Consider the following 24,601-nt stretch of genomic DNA (forward strand, 5'->3'; position numbering starts at 1 on the left):
GAGGATGTCATACGAACGAAAAGCTAAGTATTATTATTCTGCGCAGCATTTAGCGATGCGGAGTAGTCCCAGCGACGAATATCGTAACAAGGCTGTGTCCTCATCGTATTTGAAAACACAAAGTAACTACGATATTCATCGTCTGGCTAGAGAAAAAGACAAAACTACGGTTTTGAACAGTGGACATAGTGATGATATATCTGGACAGGAACGTGTAGAGCAATCCCGAATAACGGAGAGACCACAGTCCGAGTCAGACCTTGTAAATATGGATCCGATCCCGATGAATAATTTCAAAATTCAGCGGCAGAGGTCAAATAAAGGTACTGCTACATTTTATATTACGAGTGTACATGTTGAAAACAAAGACACGAAACAAAAGGAGATTAATTGTTCAAACCCAATTCGAGGGTCATATTCCGGTGTCAACGGCGGTGCAAGACGTGAAAATAACAATGAAATTGAGAAGCAAATAGAAACAAACAATTCTGTGCATAACAATAGGGACGAATCTTACCCTGATGAAGTAAAGTATAAACATAATCCATACACATATAAACTAGTCTATGGTACGCCACAAACTTTAAAAGAAGGAACAGCAGACGATACTAGTACGCGCCATGAAACGTCACCAGAATCAACGGAATTTTATAAGGAATCGGACCATGTTGAATATTACGCATCGATTGTAAGATGTGGTGAGGAAAAGGTGAGTGACCAATTGTCTGATAATCAGGGTAATTTATCACCGGATATCACTAATGATAGCGCAATAAATCTCGATAATATGTCATCCGGGCAAGATTCAGAATCGTTTCGTAGTTACGAAGAGTCAGCAGCTCAATCGGACAGCCTATACGTACCGTCTATTACACACAGCGCACCACCACACGTAGAACACAAAAAGAAACACAAACCATCTGCTTGCCCATTAAACTCATTGACAAATCTTGGAAGTAGAAAAATATCATCGAGTTATGATGACGTATTGAAACAGAAATCAGACAGTCGTGTAAACAGCGGGAAAGGTAGGACTTCTTCTCGGGCAGATTCTGGTCTTGGATCTAAAAAGAATTCTCCGCGATTTCCGGTTATAAACCGATCGCGCGATAACTTATTAGCTAGCGGTAAAAAGAACGGACTTTCAATAAGTATAACCGACACACGCTTAGATGATCCTCATAATAATAATATTGATGAAGAGGAATTTGAAAAACGTCTTCACGGATCTGATCAAAGATCGGATTCAGAAGATAAAGAGAAAGCGGTCGTTATGGAGAATATCATCGACGGACTTCTTGGTTTAACTACGGCAAGTTTGAATAACTCTTCAAATTTTTCTTACAACGAAAGTGCACAATCGTCCTCATCACTCTTACCGTCGTCTGAAAGCGATTCATCTTCTTTTATGGCATCTGCCAGACGTAAACAAAATGATCCCGCCAAAAAGCAAACAGACACAAAAACGGACGATAAAACACACGTCGTGCATTGTCGTAAATGTAGAACTTCGGCAAATCTCGAAGAAGCAAAGAAGTCTTTTAAAAACTGCCACCATTGCTATACCTACTATTGTTCACGTGACTGTCGTATTGAACATTGGGAACAACACAAACAAAGGTGTATTTTTGCTCGTGTAAGTAGTTCGTGTAAACGTGCGATAGCCGTATGTCGTGACGACGGTTCGACGCACTATACCCTTTCAAAAATTGCACGGACATGCTTCCTTTCACACGGACGAGGTTCTATTTTGATTGTATTTCCAAACGAAATAGCAGCACGGTTGTTTTTTCATTATGGACTCCGTGCAGTTCCATCACCTCCTTCGTACATTACCGTCAGAGAGCTTGAAAAAACGCAAGAGCCAAACGAACATACAAACTCTTTACTGTCGGTATGTCAAGAATATGACCCAAATACGTCATTTATTATAAATATCATCGTCAATATTGGAATGGAAATACCGAAGAAACCCGTTCCACGCCGACAAGGTACCGCAATCAAAAAATGTGCTAGGTTTTCTCTGTGTGAAACACATGTGGCCAAGCCCAACACAAGTGCGAACGAGACAACTGGTGAAACACTGATCTTGACAATGCCGCCTGGACTACCTCCTGACGGTACGCGCGACAGAAAATTGCGCCAAGTGTGTTTTGTCAACATCCAACGTCATCTGAGGCAACGAGAGGTGAAACTACGTCACCAGTTTCCTGCAATTTACAGTGCGTTATGCCGCTGGGTCGAATACCATGAAAGTTTTCCACCTACTACTATTTATCCGAAAGAAGGGAACACTAATCGTCCGTTTATGTGTTTGATCATGCCGGAATCGGATCCTGACGCTCTCGGTTGGGTAACGAATCCAGGATTGTTGGAAGATATTGATATTGACGGAGAATTTGATTAATTTTGAAATTGAACTTTAAACTCTTTTATGCAAAGAAAGTTTTAGATTAACTTGACACATTTTGTGTACAAAACAGTTTCTGATGCATGGAACAAGGACTGAAGAAATACATTTGTCAATAATAACTACACTGATTGTAATGTGAACTATACAGTACTCTTGTTTGTATTGCTCTTTGCCGTATAGTAGCAAATTGGATGAGAATGCCATAGAAACAGGCACCTATTAAGAATGTTTATGGCTAGGCCTTCCATATCAAGAAAGATACTTTGAAAAGTGAACATTTTTGTGAAATAATGTGCATGGAATACATTTTGAGAATTTGAGAATATACAGTAGATTTTTGACATTTTAACTTCTGACTTATGCAAAGTTACGCCATTGCTATGTTGTTGTGAATAGCTGTTGGTGGCCTTTTATAAAATGCCTAATAACGTCTGTGCCTTAACATTTGTGAATCTTTTAACATTTCACTATTTCAGTTTGGGGATTATGTGATTAGAATGGATCGGATTAGATTTAGGCCTATTACCTTTCGGCTGTACTGCCTAATTAGGCTATGTCCATTCGTCACTGAAACTGAAGGAAGATTAACTTTCGTGCATACACCGTCATCTTTTCTACGACGCTTGTTTCTCTACGACGTTCGTGTCAACGATTGTGACACTGTGTGAGATGTTTGAATAGCACTCATAAACCCATAACATTGGTCTTTGTTAAATAATGGAGAACTCCAGGGTTAAATAATATACCACCAATATCACACGTTTTCTTAAAGTTGACAAACAATGATATACACTAAATGCAAATATACATTATTATGTTGTCTAAAGGTTAAAAATAATCCCATTATGTTATACTGTAATTGCACGTATTTATACCAGTAGCTGTAATATATACAGATAAAAGTGTGCTATTAAACAGATAAGAGAGTGTCTACTTCAATTAACAGATTATAACTAATGATGATGTTACTAAAATTAAACACAAAACAACTGCAAAGCATTTCTTCTGTTTTCCCTTAAAAATTATTTGAGTGCATCTTATTCATTTATCACTCTGTGTGGTAACACAAATAAATACGTGTCTCCTGTATTCATTTAGTCCTATACAACACTCGTGTTACACGCGAGGCTGGTAGTGAATTGACTCACCGAAATGTTTTTGGTAGTAACAGGCCTACACCCATGTTTATGTTTTCTGAAATAAAATCTGTGTCATGTGCTTCGCCTTGCCCATATTCATTGTAATGTTATATTATGTTTATCTTATACACGATTAAATATTGTTATTACAACGAATTTTCCGCTGTGTTATTATAATACTGTTTAGTCATTCAAAATAGACGGAACACAAACAACACATACTTTCAGATACGGAAAAGTGGATATTAATAGGGAGACTTTTAATGATGTTTTATGATGATGATTGATGTGCTTTTATTTTCTTCTTTGTATTTTAAATGGATTGTAAATTGCTTAAATAAGGTTTATTGTTAATGATTGTTATGAAAGAGAAAATTAGAAATACGAAAACATTCAAATTAGTTGTTATATAAGCCTGTTGAATTTTGCCAGAATTTCAAAAGAAACAAATAATTGAGATTGAGCCAATTACTATTACTACCTGCCAACAATTATTGTCATCAAGAACATACGTTGAGATACCTGTCAGCAGTTAATTTAGACGGCTGTTATTGTATTAATTGAATAGGCCTATATTGGATACGGTAATGAATCCGACGATGGATATGATATGTCTGTCAGTCAAACTACTGAGTGGTGCCCTGCGGTCAATTTCTCAGTAACGCGGTGAAATAGTAATTGTGTGACGTTGTTACATATTAGTATAAGTAGGCCTATGCCTACACAATATCGACGATAATGATGATTATTTCTTTAAAATACTGTACTGCTTTATAATTTTTTGAAGAGTTTTAAAACAAAATATAACCGAAACTCCTCCAGTTTAAAAAAAAATAAATTGTGACCTTCCGGTCTGATGACGCGACGTAGTTATTCTTACTATACGGTTTGCGCATTCGATTTCTGAGGATCCAGAGAATTATACTGTGCGCAAATCGTTCAAATTGCGCATATAATAATAACATACTATACTCTTATACGATTAGAGGAAAATGATATTGTGTGACGTATTGATCATTATTGATTCATAGAAAAAAGATATATTACAACTACACACTGTTTCTTTTAATCTGTACATAGTTCAATGATGTTATAAAATATTAAATTCAATGCGATCCATCAACAAATATCATAAATGGAATAATTGATTTATTAAAGTAATTGTTTTGCTCTAAAATTACGGTGGGAGATGATAATATCATGGGAGTTACATACACTTAAAACTTAAGAAACTAAGTTTTGTAAATGTATAGGGCGTATGTTATAGGACACATGTTTACGTGTAAATCATACATTAATTTCAACCTGTTAAATTCTCAGTCTCAGTTCCAGATATAGACAACAATTCACACGTCATCCTTTTTGTAGGTGAGATATGTTATAGATTGTGATGACAATGTTATGATTTGAAACCCTTCGCTGTATGAATTAAACGTAATTATGAAATGACGGCAACTAGTTTACAAACATACAATACAAGAACATACAATAAAGTACATAAAAAACACACAATAACACATCAATTACACTGTAGTCCTCTAGTTTATAGGCCTACATAAAATAATTACGGATAAATGTAAATAATAATACAGTAATAACAGCAATAGCGCAATAACCTGCAACTGCACATAGTCTATTTACAATTAGTGCTATTAATTTAAAACTTACCTGTGTCATAGCAAAACATTATGTAATCAAAAAATGGTGAAATGCATGTTTCTTTTTGTGATAATGTCACTATAGCTTACTAAAAGCACTCTTTATGATATAAATTAAAACTGCTTGGTTGAAAACACAAATGGTAATCGTCACAAACACACACATTTTTCAGTATCGAATTATTCTCTATTTGTGTTAAACAAGCCATCAAATTACGTAACACGTGCTCTAAATACGTATAAAAGCGTCCTCATCTGCTACAACGAAGCGATGATGATTAAAACGCCGCACATGTTTCACAGCACGTATCGCTATACATTTTTAGTCGGCATAAGCCTATAGAGTAAGCACGAATGTAAGGACAGCTTTGTCCAGGCTCATCTCTACATACTGTAAAAATGAATAAAACGGAGGGATAATGGATAGGCATACTAGACACCCTTTTTGTGGACAGGACTATAAGACGAAGGCAAACATGCAGACAACTTCCATGCAGGGCGACAACAATCAAAACTAAGTGACGTCATGTGTTGAAAGTCGAAAGTTGATCGTCGAAAATATACATAAAATCAAAAAAAATATAGTTTCTTGGGCTGCTTCACACAAGCTTTGTTTTTCCTCCCTCTTAGTTTAATCAAATTATTGTTATTAATGTATTATTAAGAACTTATAAGAGACATAAATGGTACTTTGAGTAATAGCTGCAGTAAATGTCAGAAATCTAACATAGTCAAAAGGTAACATATCTTGCCCTATTGTCATATTTATTTCATAAGTATTCTGTATTATATAAACACTTGAAATGTAATAACAAATTAAACTAACCTGATTTTGTGGCGGCTGCTACTAATAAACAGGCAGATTTGTGACAAACCATTCGTGACACTGGTTTCGAAACATTGGAGCATCCATTGACTTCGACACCTTTATAGTAACATTTGACGTCTCTATGTCGGTAGCCATTCCCGCACGTCACAGAACACTGCAAGAACAGCAAGAACACGGAAATTAAAAAGAAGAAAGAATATTTTGGCACATATGGCGTTTCATACGTATACTAATGAGCTCTCAGACAAAAATCGAAACGACTGGTGGTGGACTTTTTAATATAAAACAATAAATATTTCTTACAAAAAACGCCGCACGACTTTTTGATGTAATTATGCTTTTTTGATTGATATTCTATTTAATAGAAATAATTATTTATTATCAATTATTTTAGTTTAATGATTTGGTATCGTTGGTTGTAAATTTTCAGTATTGTACGAATAGTGGCACTGTGGTGGTAACCTTGCTTACCAATCCACATTACAATGTGAACCAACACTACAATACAAATACACACAGCAGCAGCCACTAGTAATTCACCACACATCTGAACACTTTCCGATGTGAACCTTACTGCATAATAACCCACTGTGAAATAGTAACTATATCTTACCTCTGACCATTTCGATGTGAACCACTGTCCAACCGTCCTGCTGACACAATTGCCATTAAAACAGCGTGATGATCTCGATGGCATAATTCCTGAACAGTAACCTGCATTCTCTGGCTGGACAACCATCTTATTGGATTCAACAGAAGCACATATCACAGTGCGCGTGCGCGTTCCTTGTCCACACTTGGCAGAGCACTAGAAAAATGCATATCATTCCAAAATAATTATACTGTACTATATATTATAATAGAGGACCTAATCCGAATCATCCTCAATTGAGACAAATATTATTATCAAACAATCATAACAAAATCTAAAGCCCTGTCTACACTATCAAACTTTATATGTGACAAAAAATGATGATGTCATATCACTACCATATTAGGGTACGTCACACGTCATAGTTTGATAGTGTAGACAGAGCTTTTAACTTACAGGTGACCAAGGCTGAGGAACCCAACGGTTTGAGCAAGTCTTAGCTCCGCATAATTGACCTTCATAACGTTGCTCAATTTCTTGACAAAACTGTGACGTAACAGTCGTGCCATTGTAATCCCTACATTCCAGATTTCTCGTTTGTACGCCGCAAATACCGGGACACTAATAAAAAAAAAATTAGAATACAGTTCAACCAATGTAAAACAATTTAACAAATAATTGAGATGCAATAACATAACATGTGTAGAAAAGTATGGTTGATATTTTCTCGGTTACAAGGAGTGTGGCTGTTGTTGTTAGTAATTCTAAGGCATTTGAAGCGCAATGAGCAATGACTGTATGATAATGACTATATAAATCGAACGATAGATTGATTTGAAAATTTACACCAAATTTGTGCTAAGCGCAGCGTAAGTATGCATTGTCTAATAGCTTATATTGTTCTAGACCAATCGTAATCGACGCATCTGTAACATCATCAAAGCTTAAAGCCCTGTCTACACTATCAAACTTTATTTGAAAAAAAATGTGATGTGCCCATATATGGACATGATTATGATGTCATATCACTACCATATTTGGGCATATCACTACCATGAGCACATTACATTTTTGTTGTCAAACTAGTTTGATCGTGTAGACAGAGCATAAAATACGACGAGCGTTTAGATTTTGATGAACATGGTAGGGTTTTGTACGCGCGCGTAACGAATCGATCAATGCAAATTTATGCTATCTAACTTATCTCTATAATATTCCTAACAACCCGTTATTAAGGTAACTTACCAATGTCCAGTCCGATAACGCATGCCATTGGTACTTGCATCTGCCAGCGTCGCACCGTTTCTCTGCCACGGGTTTGGTGTTCTGATCACAAGCCATGTTGAATGGCCCAACACATCTCACATCTCTATTCTCGTATCCTTCTCCACAGCTAACATTACACTAGGATATAAATATCAATTTGTATATATACAATGAATCGTCACTTTATATGTGTAAAGCTCTGTCTACACTATCAAACATGATGTGTCAAAACAAGGTGATGTGCCCATGAACATGATGATGTCATATCACTACCATATTTAAGCTTATCACTACCATATTTGGGCACATCACACTTTTTTGTCTGATAGTGTAGACAGAGCTTTATTATATTAATTATATAAAGAGTTAAATATTAACAAATATTATAAATGAAAAAATATATATTTTACAGCAGAAGTTTCATATTCTACAATTCTTCAAATCTAGGCCTATATAATGATCGAAATAAAATTAGTGGCCACTGTGGCCACAACTCTTAATATCTGAATTTTTCACTCAGAGAGAGTCAGTCTCTTACACTTTTCCACTCGGAGGACCGCCATGTTGGTGTACACGGAATATTCTCACAAGGTTCGGATGAATTCGGCTTAGGAATGTGAGCACATTGTCCACTGTCTACCGACGTATCCAGGCCAGGTTTGATCATTCTCCAACAATTAATAAGACGGCTTATTCGTCCTTCATCGCAAGTCTTGGAACATCCGCTCCATTGACTAACCTCCCATCTGGAACACAATACAATATCTTTCAATTTTGAGAATCGAGAAGAAGAAAGGACTACAATACAACCCCGTTCATTGGGACATTCTTATTCAGGGGACACTTCTATTAAAGCTTGGTTTCCACTAGGACGCAGCGAAGGGAGGAAGTGCAACGCAAGTACGTAAGTGCAACGCCAAGAGAGCAGACCAATGAAAAGCGACAGTTCGAAAAATCCATCGCTTGTGATTGGTCAAATTACTTGCGTTGCGCTTACGTCATTGTAGTGCGTCCTAGTGGGAACTAAGAGCTGAGAATTTCTCGTGAAACCAACGAGGATAAGTATAATTTTAATTAACACTACAACCAATCCTTATTCAGGGGACACCCCTCCTATTAAGAACTTACACTTTATTGTATCCCGAAGGTGTCCCCTTATTAGGGGTTCTTGTGTACAACATTAGAATGATATAAAATACAATATTATTGGTGAAAAATATATAAATTAAATTTGGGAGATCTGCTAGGTTACCTTGCTTCACAATGTTCGTTGAGGCATTCATTAAACCCAACACTTGGTTTCATAGTTATATCACAATAATGGTCACTAACTCGTTGACCATCTTCACTTTGGCAGTAAGGACTTATCGTTGTCACACCTGTAATTCAAAATGATTTCAATGCAACATTAATAGTTTTAATGTAGATTTGCTAGGCAATGTGAAAATGGATACGAGTCTCCTTACCTCGTGTACACGTTGCTGAGCAGTCACTAGAACCAGCAGTAGTCCATGTGTACGTGCTTTGGATACCGCCGTTATTTGGATGATACGTATTTTGTTGGTTAGTCCACGTGTTCCTGGCTCCATTTGGATTTACATTCATGACATCGGTAGAGGTATCTGTGCGATAGTAAATAAATATAGAAGGCTTCTTTTAAGAAACATTGGTTCTGGGGACACAGATACCCCCATGGGGACACTTTCTCATGAAACGTACGAAATATGAGTTTTAACACTATACGGCTAATCATTAGGCCTATATTGTGAAAACCCCTATAAATGGTCACTTTTTTCATTTAACTATAATAACTGTCTATTTATATATATTATACTGTATAAACAATAAATAAAGTCTTACTCTCATAAGCCTCAGCAGTTGGTCCTGTGAAGTCTTCAACAACCGTTTCTTCGGCGCCATTAACATCTTCTACAGCGTCTGGAAAAACTCGCACAAACCATTCAGAGGACATCTCTGAATCAGATTCCTCTGGTGGATATAAAACATACCCCAGACGGAACACCTCTGTGCCTCTCTCATATTGACTTGACGTGGTAGTTTCACCATCATCTGGTGATTTGATGTCTATATTAAAAGACGTACCGATTTGTACGTTCTCTGGTGGATGTTCAGTTGAATTTATTTCACCAAGACCAACGTCAACCAGATCTTCGTGCGCATGTGTAGAAGTGTGGAGGTGGTTTCTTTTCGAAGTAAGCTTCTTATTCTCGTCTATATGTGTTGAATCGCTTTCGATATCAATTATAAGATCAGCAGGTCTTTCAGTCGTGTGGACGTCGTCAAGAAATGGAATTTCAGACGTTGGCCTTATTGGTGTAAGAGAGTCGTACTGAAGAGGCGATGCCTTGTCTTTCGAAATACCATCACGTAAGCTTTCATTGATATTGAAATCAGTGACCAGCTTACCTGGTTCTGTCGTCTGAACGGTGGTTGTAAACGATATTGATGGAGAGCGTTCGGTTGGCCTAGTATATGTCTCTTCTCCAATGACTGATTCGACATGGAACGTTGCTTCTTGATTTGTGGTAGGTAAAGTAAACTTGTAGGCTATGTGAGCAGATGTATCTGCACATAAAACCTGACAGACAAAACAAACAACAATCAGTTTCCTAAAGTGTTACAAAACTAAAAAAATCGAAATGTTTTAACTACCTGTAAAAAAAGGTTTAAGAAAAGTACAGTACCATTACGCAGATGCTAGTGTTTGTTGGTCCAGGCGCTGTTATTGTCTCCCATTCTCCATGCAGCCGTCCCAAAATCCCTCGTTGTGGTCGTCTGTAATTGACCAACGTTCCCGCTATATTAATTTGACCGGGTCGTTCTATTAACCAACCACCGTTTAAAAAATAATCGCCTACGCCATTCTGAAGTGCTGAAAACGAATTCATAGAGTAATTGATAATTTACCTAGTGAAGAAAAACGATCCCAGAAATGTTTCAACAATACTTTTTGTCATGCAGATAGGCCTACTTCAAACCACCCGATTCTACAGCTGTCATTAGATACATCTTAACTGAATATCGCAATTCATTGAGATACAAGTCTATGTGTATTACTTTTAATATGTTATCTCTCTCACACCCATACTATCTAAATACTGTATATTATATTATAAATGTATGAATACAGAACATTACCCAATGCACCGGAAACCAGAGCGGCGTTATCAGCTTTCAAGCGACATTTACATTTATTTTGGAAAATATTTAAAATTAATTATATTGATATGGTTTTAATTTGATGCTCACCAAGATAATTTTTTCCTCGTTTTTCCACTATTTGAATATTTTTCGCTCCTGTTGGAATTTCAACGACTTTATTGTAACCTGAAACAAATATAATTATCTTACTAAATATATAATATGTGGTTATAATAAAAAGAACACACTTGTAATGATCATATTACAAACATTTAATTAAAAACTTAAGTAACATTGTTTTATTTATATATACATATACTGTACATAATATTAAATAAATATAATTGAATTGGAAATTGTTCAACTTTACGCTTAGATCCTAAGCGCCATACAAGAATAAAAACGTTTGAATTTGAATCAAATATACTAATATCTTACCTACTTTAAGATTATTGGTTTGAAATTCTCCCTCAACGGATTCGCACACACTCGAATTCCCGCCACAAACTCCGCAAACATCTAGCGCTTTGTCCGAGTTAAGTATACCATCGCATCCTACTTTCTGAAAATAAATAAACCTATAAATTAATTTCGGATACTCTCACCATATCAGGTAAACACTTCAACAAAATGTTCTAATGGACGATCCGTAAATGTCGGTACTCTAACCATATCAGTAAACGTTGCAAAAAATGTCCTAATTAACGATCTCTTAAACTCTGAACACTTGGGGAGTACAAGGAGTGTCAGTTATGATGTTGTTTAGGTCTTCCTTGGCAATGGCATGTATGAGTAATGTGGTTTTACATCACGTTCACATGATGTTATCATTCACTCACAACCCAGTGTTACAATGTCATGATACTCTACTTAGTCCCACTTCATACTTCTTAACATTCTTACAGACTTAGAAATTGATGAGACATGAGGTAATACATTTTGTTCTTCCAATTCCATGTTACGAATATGACGCATTGGTTACCGTTATAAAATCAAATTGAATGGTATGATAAGGAGCTGGTGTGTTCTTCTAAGAGTTATAGCGCTTTAAATACTAGTGTGTACAAAGGTTTACATAATGCCAACAGTACAGTAGACCAAAAGTTGACAAAGTGCAATCAACTAGTTCAGCAAATCGGGTTGTCATAATTTTCTTAAATTTGGTTCCCACAGGGTTCATCAAGCGCAACGCAATTAATTTGACCAATCACAAGCGTTGGATTATCCGAACATTGGTCAGCTAACTTAAGCTTGGTTCCCACTAGGACTCAATACAATGACGTATAAGCGCAACGCAAGTTATTTGACTATTGTTATCCGAACCTGATGCTTGTCATTATATTGGTCAACCTTGTGTTGCATCCATAGAGGGAAAGAATCTTTAAGTTGCGCTTACGTCTAATGCGTTGCGTCCTAGTGGGAAACAAAATTAATGAACCTGATTTAGTTATATACAGCTGCTTTCAGTGTTGCACTCAATATATTTCGTAAAAAAAACGCTGATATTCGGGGAGTGACACAAAAAAACTAGGACTGTAAGCGAGGATCAGCGTATGACAAAAAGCTAGACGACGACATTCCTCATCACTACCCCAATTTCAAGTTAACCATAGTAACGATCTCGATCTCGAAATGTTTGTTTCTCAATGATTATAGATGGTACATGCTGCGCTCGACGTAAATAAGTTCAGTCTGGCAACTTACAACACACTCTCCATTTTGGCAGACACCTCTTTCGATATCTCTGTTACTACATAACTTTCCGTCGTGCATGTCCGGTAACTGTACCATAAGTTTAATGTTCTCCGTAGCATAGCAACGTAACGCACATGAATTCACCCCATCTGTAAAGTATATAATAAAGAAAAAATATAACTAAACAGTACAAACATCTACTGTTGATTATTTAAGGTGTGACGTCATTTGATAATTAAATTTGTTACTTACCTACTCTAGGTCTGTACGGCCGCCAATGATAATATACATTATTAAAACGAGAACATAATTGATGCCAACCAATACCTTCTTTACCACCTGGACATTTCTAAGTTCGTACAAATTCAGAATTAATCAATATATAATAATCAATAAGCCAATCGATATATAAATATATTGAGAAATCAATAAATCAATCAATATATAAAAAATTTAGATAAATTACTAAGTCAATCGATATATAAATATATGGACAAATCAACCAATAAGTACCATAAATCGATAAATCGATCGATCCTTGAATTTTTGTAATCGTTATTTCGGGATTGACATCCATATTTAAATAACAGTAGGCTCACTATGAAATGATCCTATTGTATGTGAATACATTTTAACAATACCTGATAATTGCACAATTTATATTGTACGGTTTCTTCGCATTTCTCCTCTATGAGCGAATCACTATAAACAAAAATAATCAAACATTAATAAACAGAAAACAACGTTATAGACACGTAAACGATATAGGCACTGATAAAAGGGTTAGGATTCACAGACGAAATTGAACGAGATAGCCACCATGTTGTTGTATTTTTACACATACCTGTTGTCATGACAAATATGACGTCGTTCCGATACTCCTCCACCACATTGTTGGCTACAGGTCCCCCACTCAGTCCAGGATTCAACCTATGAAATTTTTAAGATACGTTCAAGATCATTTCGTCTAATCATACTATGCACTTATAATTGCTGGAACCATTCCGGGACATACTTTCTACAGAGATTCATATCCAACGGGTTCTAACAACATTTTTTAAAAGGGATGTTTTTCATACTCTCCTATTTTGTGTCCAAATTTCATTTCATTTCATTCATCTTTTTATTTCAGAATATCATGGTGACATAATATATTCATAGCAAAATAGAGAAAAAAAAATCTTAATCTAAGAGCTCATAGAACAAAAACAAAGTTATATAAATATATAAAGTCAATGCAGTTCATACACCCACTAATTTCCCCAGTTGTAATGCTGAATGTTTTACGACGTGAGGAGGATCTCATATGTAGGCGTAGCTAATGATTTGTCATGCAGTTGCTTTTTTGTTGTTGTTTAGGGGAATTTGACAAGTTCTTTTACTTCTTTTTCCAATCCCAGAAACAGTTCTTATTTAATGTTACCATTTTAGTTATTGTAATTAATGTATATGCTGCTTTTATTTCTTGAATTGTTTCTAAATAAATGTTGTTGTTATTCGATTACTTATTTCCAACATTGCAGGCGTGGCTGGAAGACCTCTATCCAAGGTTTTACACTAAAAGCAGGGCTATCTATCGTTCTGGCCATTAACACACATTGAGAGATGACAGGTATAAATATCACAAAGTTTCCGGCATCGAATGCCAATAGGAAGAGGACTTTCCGGTCAAATTTTGAAAGTGCGTACAGATTGCATATTTTTAATTGAATAGACCAGCGCTCTATTGATTGGTATATAGGCTGTGACAAACATGGAAGTTGCGAAAATTAGAATTCCCATGTTATTACCGTATTAAATAACAGAAATCAGCAGAACACACTTATATTGTTTGAAGGTTCGCGTGGCGAAATCACATGTAGTAGGCCTAGTGATAAATTTCAATTGTATAAAGAGATTTGTTATTGTCTAATAATTTTTTTATTTATAAGATACAACAGGATAGGTCTATTAATTCAAATTCTTTCCATAAATCTATTATCTGCATTTTAAACTGGCATTCTCGTGAAAGAAAACACTTGTTTGTCCAAGACAGTAGAAAATTGGGATACTTAACATAAAATGGAACCTCGACTCTCTAGGGGACACTTCGTGAACCGAAGGGGACGAAATATTTGTTTTAACGCAATACGGTTAGGCAGTTTGGGCAACCTCCGTGCCGTATACGTGGACACTCTATTAACGCAACACAAACAATAAATATGTTCCTTTAATAAGGATTCTACTGTATTTTGAATTGAATGACAACATTGGAATTTACCTGAGACGAAAGAAAGCGTAATATGTAAATAAAATGAGAATACCAGGTATCTTAACCTTCATTTTTACATAAATGCCACTGTAAATTCCATAACAATAACATTTTATATCAAAGACACTTAAACATCTGTCTAACCCGAAGCGAAGCGAAACGAATGTTTCTATTAATCGTACGATATTAATGCGCAGTTTTCAAAAGAAATACTGTTTAAGCACAAAAGCCTCGGAAACCGCCAGATGGATTGAAATGACACTTTGATACAAAGATGCATTCGGTAGAATTCTGGAATGCAACAATCCAACAAGTCGCTTTATTACGTCATCAACAAACAGACACAGTTCAATATTTTCTGACACATGGACTAATTTCCTCATTCATCAACAAGTACCCTTCCCATGATCTGAGATTGCATTGGGTAGATTGCATTCTGTGTCTACAGACAAATCCCATCGCAGGCTCAGAGCAAAACAAAGAATCCGTGTAAATGTGAAAATATGAATTACATGCCTAATTTGACAGTCTGCTATTTATGACCTCTGAGGGTCACTCTACACACCTTTGAAAGGTCCCAGTCGAATTGAAATACAAAATGACATGAAGAGGAACATTATACGTTATCAGAATCGGATCTGGTACAAATTGGTTAGGTTATGGTTTGAAGAGAAGGAACAAGGGTACCTGGTACGTCTCAAACAACAGGTTGCCTGTGCATCGTCAATAAATATGTAACGACGATAAACTAATTCCACGAAATTGATACATATAATAACTTAGCTTAGCTCATACCACTTTCAAATCTCCGAAGTTTACACAAGGGGCGTCAACACCCATTATTGCATTGTACACACAAAATAATTATTCAACTTTTAAAAAATCAATTACATCTAAAACAAGCATTTCAAAATTATAAAAACATGTTTTTTTTTAAATTTCATATACAACTCTACATTAATCTTGATATTTTTGGAAAAATGTTTATCTACCTCACCCAACATTTTTAGATGATTGATGTACCGTAAGTGGGGTAGAAAAGGTGCGGTACAAAACTAAATATAGACCTAAAATATAGAGCTAACTGTTTGATCCAGAAAGTTCACAAACTGGTAGGGGTGTGGTTTGGAAGATACAAACGAAATATGAATACAAATACGTATAATAAATAATACGTATCTTACAGATATTAAGTACATTTTAAAACACTTTCTGAATTATTGAACAAATTTTTGTAAAGTTAATCGAAATTCGAAGTTTCCCCTATAAACACGCCAATGCTGTTTCACCCTTTCACATACTATTATATATTTTTGAAAAGAAAACCGATAGATGGAAATATCTTTGCACACTACTACTGCACCACATATTAACACACAAAGTTCTTCACCACCACATTTTAACTCTTAGTTTGTTATTAATTTGTCAACTGGTGAAGACACATTAAGTTGTATTGCGAAGTTGTATTTCTATATTTAATTGTTTTGTTCTAAAACCTCTATTGAAAATAATTATATTTTCAATTACTCACCTTCGATGAAATTGATGGCAACAACGGGTTTGAGCAAACTTCGTATAACATAACCGATAGAATGGTTAAACCTATAAACATGCATAGAGATAGCTTTCCTCTGGCCATCATTGTCTATGTTCTTGCTACTCGCTCCCTTGATGATATCACCAAAAGAAAGGGACGAAAAATTCTGTTCCTTCCTTTTCCTAAGCCAGCTTTGGAAAATTGTAAATACTTCAACCGACCTATGGGAAACCAAATAATTCATTTTGTCAATAAAGACGAAAGTTTATAACTTTAGACTGTACCATTTTTTAGTAGGGATTATTATATTACATACGTGGTATAGACATACACTTAAAAAATTGATGTTCTATAAAGTATTTTGTTGTATAATTCACTAGAGTACATGTCGTACCTTGGTTGACACTCTCTTGTCACACACTAAAATCAATCGACACCACAAGTTGATCGTATTAGTGTCTAAAAGGAAAAACTGAAAGAAAATTATACGATGAAAACTATATAAGAAGTACATATAGCTCAACACTCATATACAGCAGAATGAAAAAAATATGAATCTCTACGGAACCATTTTCCCACAGACCGTCAACCACGAAGGAAATAAAAATAAACCACATGACCGACTGTGAACATACGATTGGTCAATGGTGGGATTTTTGTTATGTTCCGGTGTTTAATTTATAGGCCTGTCTATTATTATATTCATCAAAATACAACCGTACTAATCTAAAGTTCTGGCTACACTATCGAACTTTCTGCGAAAAAAAATGTGATGTGCCCATATATAGACATGATGATGTCATATCACTACCATATTTGGGCATAGCACTACCATATTTGGGCACATCACACTTTTTTTGTCAAACTAGTTTGATGAGTGTAGATAGAGCTTAAGACAATATTGCACCATGAAGCAATAAAATTTGTTTGCCGAAATTCGTTTGAATAATAACTATCCGCTACTCGATACTGTATCCAGTATCATAGTTCAATTCAGTGATACTCAATCTCATGTGTGTAACACCCTAACCAAACATTCCACGATACACACATCACATGTGATGCTGTAATACGGCATATATATAATATATAATAATATATAATAATTGCCTATGATACTGGCAGTTATTGTCATATGTGGATGTACAGCACCAAGAATGATGTGTACTAATTTAAAATGACACCTTATCCAAAATAATTATTCAATTTAAAACTTCAGGTTGTAAAAACAAATTAAGTTTCCCAAACTCGTACACCAAGTTTACCCAATCGAGTTGAAGGCCGGGCCATTTGGAATCCTAATTTCCGAGTATCGATTGTTCCAGTCGTGTATCAAAATTCGACAACTTTATAATTGTTGCTAACTGACCCAAATATAAATATAAATAATAAAATATTTTTATGACAATTGTATTCGTTTTATTATACTAATAGAATTAAATCAAATTTCGCTTTCTTGGAAAAAAATATAGTTTTCAGCAATAACGCAGTTAAGTTGTAAATTTGACAATAATTTAATTTGTATGACAAATTGTATTAGTTTGTCAGACGTAAAGTTCAAGATCACGTGCATTATATTTTCGCTTTTTGAACACCCCTAGATAATTGACAGGAATGCTCAGTGTCTGGCAAGGTAATAGTGATACTTTTATAGTGTAACGTACCTCATGTAAATAAAAAAAAAAAGAATACATAAAGAATTTCAGAAATTCTTAGCAATTTGATGAATAGCTAAATTAAAAACATTTAGACAATGTAAAGAACATTATAGGCCTACAAATGCAAAAATTATACACGGTTTTCTTTGATTTTTACCGATGATTGTTCGTATTAATTACAGAGATTTAGGCGTACCTATCGCATTACTGTTACTGTACTAACAATGGTGGTCGAGAGTAGACAAGGCAACATAAAGGATAAAACTGCACAAAAATGTTAATATCTAATAGGCCCATCAATCATGAAATTCTGATATAGAGAAAAAAATCATAGTTGTAAACAATTGAAATGTATACCTTTTTGTTTATTTTCCAAGCGTGCCGTATAGTGCATTGATTCTCAGCATAAGTTTATGGCATATAACATCTTAAATTGTCGGCTTGAACTTCGGGTAGTACGGTCTGATTATTGACAAGACGGGACCTTCAAACCAAAAGGAAATTCAGAATATAGTACAGTACATTGGTTTGAACCAACCCACTTTCATACCACAGACATTACATGCCTGTTGTGTGTGTTAACTTAGGCCTAGATGTGTTGTTTTCACACGGATATGGTGCATAAAAAGTGATTCTAGACATCTCGGTATGCCTGCGGATAGCTTGCAAGGAAGGTTTACCATCATTCATAATAAAACAGATAATACACATCAAATATTGGTAGTATGTGTACATAGGCCTATAGATGTCTATAGCCTATTAATTACAGCTAATTATGGGAACTTTGACGTTTTTGAAAAAAACTATATGATCATAATGAAAAAAAAACTCGTATATGCCAATAGGTAGGCCTACTACTGAATGTATGTAGAGTTCTGTCTACACTATCAAAAAGTGTGATGTGCCCAAATATGGTAGTGATATGCCCAATAGTAGTGACATGATTTCATCGTGTCTATGGGCACATCTCATTTTGTCACATATAGTTTGTAGACAGAGCTTAATTAAAATCTCAGAGTATCAATTTAAACACCTAAATAAAGTCTACCCTCGATCATAGCCCCACTTCCAAGCCACTCAATTCGTACAAGAAGTTTTTATGATCGCGCACCTCAAGTACACCAAGAAGTAAGCCTATTCTATAAAAAAAAAAAAAAACAACAGTGAATCCACGTGTATACAAATAATATAACAATACATATACCTACCTTAATGAATTCAGGATATAAAATTAAACCGCGAATGAAACAACGAAACAGCACAATAAAAACGCACGCTGTGAATCTAACTTGATAAACTTTCCGAATATCTCGCTCTCCTGAGAAAAATCAAAGATTTTTGAAGCCGGAAAACTATAAAAACGATGTATAAAATTGTATGCTAAACTGGTTACTGTTTTGAAAAGGTAACGTAGTATGATCTCTACGAAACCTTGTACCGACGTTGAGTAGTGCAACTCCCTTTTGGCTTCGCGTACCTTGGTGACAGAATGTAACTTCCGTAAATATCCGGCGCTATTTAAGTGACAACGATACTATGAGATATCTTCCTATCTTACAAACTATTCAGTATTGTCTTTAAGGACACTGCAAAAGCAAATTGTGGACGTATGACTCATGACTTTTGATGAGTATGGCGGGCCGAACTATCACCCTAAAAGATAGTATCGATAAAGTAGAAGGCTATACACTAGGCCTACTTACAACTTATCATGTAAAAACTTACTTACAGTATATCTAATCTATATTCAAAATTATTTCCCAAACTATCACCCTAAACGATAGTAGCCTGATGGCTATACAGTACCTACAACTTATCTTATACAAACTAACTTATATCGAATCTATATTAAAAATTATTTCTTATTGCTGACTATGGCGGGCCGAACTATCACCCTAAAAGATAGTGACGATAAAATAGAAGGCTATTCAGTACCTTACAACTTATAAAACCTAAACTTCTATCTAGTAAAATCGATGTTCAAAATTAACCACATAATTCTCATTGCTGTATCTTTACATATGAAAATACGTATCCAGTAGGCTTACTGTAAATGCAATCCGTAATACAGCATCATCATCAGTGATTAAAAATGTTCATGGTTTTTGATATTCATGAATTATTAAATCTTTTCGCGAAAAGAATTAATAATTCCGCATGCGTTTTTCACATGTATTATTATAGAAAGATTGGTTAGGGTCTATGATACAGGCACTCCATGTTTCACGTGTGGTGCTGTATCAAGGATTTTCCTATGAAACTGGACATTTAAACACAGTACCGAGAAATGTATTCAAAAACAATTGTTTGTTTAGGTCTATATAGTCAAATAATTTCGAAAAAAGATGTGAAAGCGACCTAGAAGACTTATAACCTGAACTTTATACAATTAGAAAAAGGATATTTTTTTTTATTTTAATAATAAACAACATTTGTTTTGCTTGTAATTATATTGTGGTCATAATAATTTTAAACACAGGAAACATACATTGGCCGAAGAGTAGACAAACATCAAACAATGTGAAAGCTGCATTATTGTATAGGATTTCCCTATACCGGTTGTCAATACATTTTCAGTATAAGGTAAGTAACTGTATTTATTATATTCTTTTTTTCACAGTCACTATCCGGTGTAATATTTATTTATACACGATCCATTCATTGTCTCATTTTTCTTACGGAACAATGCGAGTTTTATTCCCATTGACAAAGCAAATTTTTCCAAAATAAACAGAATGTCGTCACACTGGCGATTTTGCTTACAAAAACAAGAAAACGAAGCGAAACCGATAAAAGGTGAAAGTTTAATTTCTTCGTAACGCTCAAGAAGTGCGGCGCGGCGTGTATATATTTTTTTACGGTACCGGTGAGGTTATTTACAAACGAAACGAAGAAGAAACAGATAAAAGTTGAATGTCTTCGTAACGCTCAAGAAATGGAGTGCGGCGCGGCGTCTATATTACGGTGCGGTACTGGCCATTTTATTCTATTTTTATATTAAGTTGCCATGAGAAAACCAATTTAAAATCTTTCGTTGAACTATTTGACAATAAAGTTATCTTGTATCTTTATTTAATAAAAAATGAAGCAAACTCGAGTTAAGAGTTTTATTTCCTCTGAACCTAAACTAAAAAATGAAGTACCAATCTGTTTCTAATATTTTATTTCAAAAAACCAAAATGCTATACATTATGTAATATAAGAAATTGTGGAAATGCACATGTTGTGTCGGACACAATCAGTTAGAATGGTGGAAAGTGGTGGCTGCAGCCCCTTCCGTAATAAATGAAACATTATTGTTGTGTTGCTCATCAACAACCAAAGTGAATAAAACGTGTATTGCCCATGGACACAACATGGATAGCATCAACAATGTCTATCCCATAGCCGTAGCCAGTATTTTTACTGGGTTCTGTAAATGCGAGCAGGCATCAGAGAATACTAAAGCAACTAATGTTTTAGGCCTAGTCTAGTAGTAGATGACATGTGCTTGGCTATATATTGTCAGGCCTATAATTGTTAGAACTTTCGTTAGTCTTTAGTTTGAAAGGGGCACTTCAGGAAAAAGGTTTGTTCAAGCCCTATGAAACCACTGGTTACGGGCTTGAACATTTTTAAGCTCATAGAATCTAGCTGCAATATACCGACTAAAGTTAAAACAAAGAGGTTAAAAAAAAAAACATCGCAAGTATTGTGGAACTTAATCATTCAGGCTGCAGGTTAAGCATTCTGGCAATCAGTGCATGTTGTTTTACAGTATTCAACTCTTTTTCAATTACCCCAAAACTTTAAGACATAACTAGGATCATATTTGGCAACATTGCAGCTCTGTCTACACTATCAGTTTATTAGTTTGACAAAAAAAGTGTGATTTGCCCAAATATGGTAGTGATATTACATCATCATGTCAATATATGGACACCTCACATTTGTTGTCACAAAGTTTGATAGTGTAGACAGAACTTAAGAAATACATCTAAGAACTGGGTCTCCAAAGATTTACGGTGACGGCTGTACGGCGATCGCGTGCGGTGATATCCTTAATTTCGCGATGGTTCTGAAATCATGTGTACACCCCTAATACATTGTTAAACTATGAACCTTGGTCAAGTTGTCCTTTAAAAATCAAGTCCAGCACTTCAGGAAAAATACTGGATCTGCCAGGCACTTGTAGTAGGTAGGAGGCTATGTAGAGGGTTTGAAGTGGAAATGGTTACAGAGTGGAAGGCAAGAGAAAAGACTTTTATGCTGGAAGGCATTCAGACTGTACAAGACTTTACCCACAACCTGACAGGCCTAACATCAACTCTTGTGTATCTAAGGTACAGTATCTCAATATCAAAGAATGTATTTCTAAAGATTAACCGATTATTAATTACATATTTTTGTTGAACCTCATGTTTCTGGGGGATGCATTTCTTGATGACCACCTGGAATCACTTGTGCATTCATTAGTTGCTGGTCAGGCTGTTGGCCAGCTGCAGCTTGCATTTCCAACCATTCCTGTTGTGCTATCAGAGCTTGTTGTCTCCGTGCCTAAAGAACACAATTAAAAAGTTGAACATGACCAATGAAATGGAATAAGTATGACTAATGGGGCTAATAAACCATATTGTTATTATTTATTTATATTGGGCGATCAGTAGCTGTGATGTACGAGTACACCAGGGTAACCCCCTACTTGTCTTGAGAGATGTACTAGGTTCTTTAAAGAACCCGTGCTAATGTTATGGATACGTAATTACGGTTCCACTGTCTTAACCGCCTGGCCACTCACTCATATCATAATCATCTTCCTTTACTGTTTGTTTTTATTGTTTTCCTGCACACACACAAAACATTTACAATGAAAGAACAAAATTACACTAGTAAAAAAAACACAAAGTGCAGAAGGAGACCAAGTTTGGAGACAAACTTTAAACTGTGCACAACCTCATTTGAGTGTAATCAATTAAATGTGTGGAACACAAAATTTAAGAAAAAAATTAGGAGGCCAGCTGCATGACATACAACCATACACACCTCTTCAAAGAGAGCTTCTTGTTGGCGTAATAACTCCTCTTCTGGTATTCCTAAATTTTCCAAACGATGACTTTTTTTGCGTCGTCTAACGGCTTCTGTCTTGCATTCTTGTAAGACAGATCTACAGTCATCCAGGTAAGCAGCATAGCCTAGTCTTTCTAGTGCTGTGAACAAAAGAACAATTATTATTATTATTCAACTGAATTAAGAGATCAAATAGTTTGGGGAATTCAAATTCAGAAAGTTTTCCTCTAATAGGGTGTCTCAAAATAGGTGGGGGTAACATCACTAAATAGGGGTGTGACGTCCGTAAGTAAGAGTGTTTGACCACAAAAGACTTGTAATAAAAATTTTGTTTATGTGTACAGTAGAGCATCCAGTGTATGTTTTTCTTCTGTAAAAAGGATTGCCAATTTAAAGGATAGTGAATGAATTTGCTTGGCAATTTTCCTAAAAGAAAAACAAAAAAAACAACCAGTTTACTATAATATATGTATGGTTACACCAAATAATCCACCATTTTTACCTGATAACACATGATCTGGAGATATTGTCTTCTTTGTTTGTTTATTACACACTTCATTCGCCTCCGACGCAATCAGGTGGATGAACTCTGTGCAGCAGTTTAGGATCAGTTCACGAGCATCATTTGCAACGCGAGTATGTGGTAACAGTTCTTTAATCATTTTATTTAAAGCTGCGCGTGGTACTGTCAACTCTTCATCGGGTTGTTGACCTTGATTAGCTTCTGCCATCTTGGAATGTAAGGATGTATTTTTGAAAAGTTTTTGTCAGGATCTATTGAAGATCATCTCAACAGGAACTTAAATGAATTTGCAATGACGTCAGAAAATATTTAACCTATTCGTATTACATAAGAAAACATATGAAATATTATAAGATGAAGATGATAAGCAGTCACTACTGTATCGGATTCAAATTCATACAACTTGATCATTTAAAGTGATATACAGTCTATTTAATAATAAATTAGTTTTGTGTTGAATCCCATACACCACTTAAGCTAGGCCTGGCCTTTGCGTTGAACCTCATTACACTCCTACTCCGGTTACCCACCACCTCTCTTGTTGGTTGTAAAAAAAAATGTTAGCAGCCTAGCTAGGGTAGGCCTAGCCTACTAGGCTATGAGCCTATGTATGCCTAGGCCTAGTTTAATATTGCATTGATAAATAGTTAGAAACTAACATTATCTTACCTATTACCAGAATTTAATGATGACGTGTAACTACTTTATATAATTAATATTCAATAATAAAACGAAGAAGTCTTCTCAGGACAGCAGGGTCTGAAATTTGTTTCCCATTACTTTTAATTTTTAAAGCAATACATGGTAGATGGCGCCCTCTCATAATAATACA

The 24,601-nt window shown here is 35.3% G+C and overlaps 2 protein-coding genes across 2 annotated transcripts; both read right to left on the minus strand.

The window, feature by feature from the left end:
• Nucleotides 1-4,601: 4,601 nt before the first annotated feature.
• LOC144837697 (ADAMTS-like protein 2) lies at nt 4,602-16,982 on the minus strand. The gene is made up of 18 exons (XM_078692914.1): nt 16,937-16,982; nt 16,537-16,763; nt 13,599-13,684; nt 13,396-13,456; nt 13,007-13,103; nt 12,764-12,903; nt 11,498-11,621; nt 11,168-11,245; nt 10,603-10,790; nt 9,758-10,496; nt 9,364-9,519; nt 9,150-9,276; nt 8,436-8,643; nt 7,877-8,035; nt 7,088-7,252; nt 6,653-6,847; nt 6,037-6,193; nt 4,602-5,601 (listed from the first exon to the last, which is right to left on the minus strand). The coding sequence occupies exons 2-18, from the start codon at nt 16,645-16,647 to the stop codon at nt 5,489-5,491; spliced, it is 2,904 nt and encodes a 967-aa protein (XP_078549040.1). The 5' UTR covers nt 16,648-16,763; nt 16,937-16,982; the 3' UTR covers nt 4,602-5,488.
• Nucleotides 16,983-21,346: 4,364 nt separating this feature from the next.
• LOC144837301 (protein Dr1-like) lies at nt 21,347-24,545 on the minus strand. The gene is made up of 4 exons (XM_078692351.1): nt 24,439-24,545; nt 23,749-24,083; nt 23,223-23,386; nt 21,347-22,736 (listed from the first exon to the last, which is right to left on the minus strand). The coding sequence occupies exons 2-4, from the start codon at nt 23,975-23,977 to the stop codon at nt 22,596-22,598; spliced, it is 534 nt and encodes a 177-aa protein (XP_078548477.1). The 5' UTR covers nt 23,978-24,083; nt 24,439-24,545; the 3' UTR covers nt 21,347-22,595.
• Nucleotides 24,546-24,601: the final 56 nt, after the last annotated feature.

The sequence above is a fragment of the Antedon bifida genome, chromosome 3 (assembly GCF_963402885.1).
Source record: "Antedon bifida chromosome 3, ecAntBifi1.1, whole genome shotgun sequence".
NCBI lineage: Eukaryota > Metazoa > Echinodermata > Crinoidea > Comatulida > Antedonidae > Antedon > Antedon bifida.

Bases quoted from the DNA above. Each gene is read 5' to 3' on its own strand.
- LOC144837301 (XM_078692351.1), bottom strand. From the start codon at position 23,977: ATGGCAGAAGCTAATCAAGGTCAACAACCCGATGAAGAGTTGACAGTA. The intron at 23,387-23,748 runs GTAAAAATGGTG...TTTTGTTCACAG, and splicing joins TCCAGATCATGTGTTATCAG to CACTAGAAAGACTAGGCTAT. The intron at 22,737-23,222 runs GTGTGTATGGTT...TGTGTTCTTTAG, and splicing joins AAGAAGCTCTCTTTGAAGAG to GCACGGAGACAACAAGCTCT.
- LOC144837697 (XM_078692914.1), bottom strand. From the start codon at position 16,647: ATGATGGCCAGAGGAAAGCTATCTCTATGCATGTTTATAGGTTTAACC. The intron at 10,791-11,167 runs GTGAGCATCAAA...ATTCGTTTTCAG, and splicing joins ACGAGGAAAAAATTATCTTG to CACTTCAGAATGGCGTAGGC. The intron at 6,848-7,087 runs GTAAGTTAAAAG...GCATTTTTCTAG, and splicing joins TTCCTCAGCCTTGGTCACCT to TGCTCTGCCAAGTGTGGACA.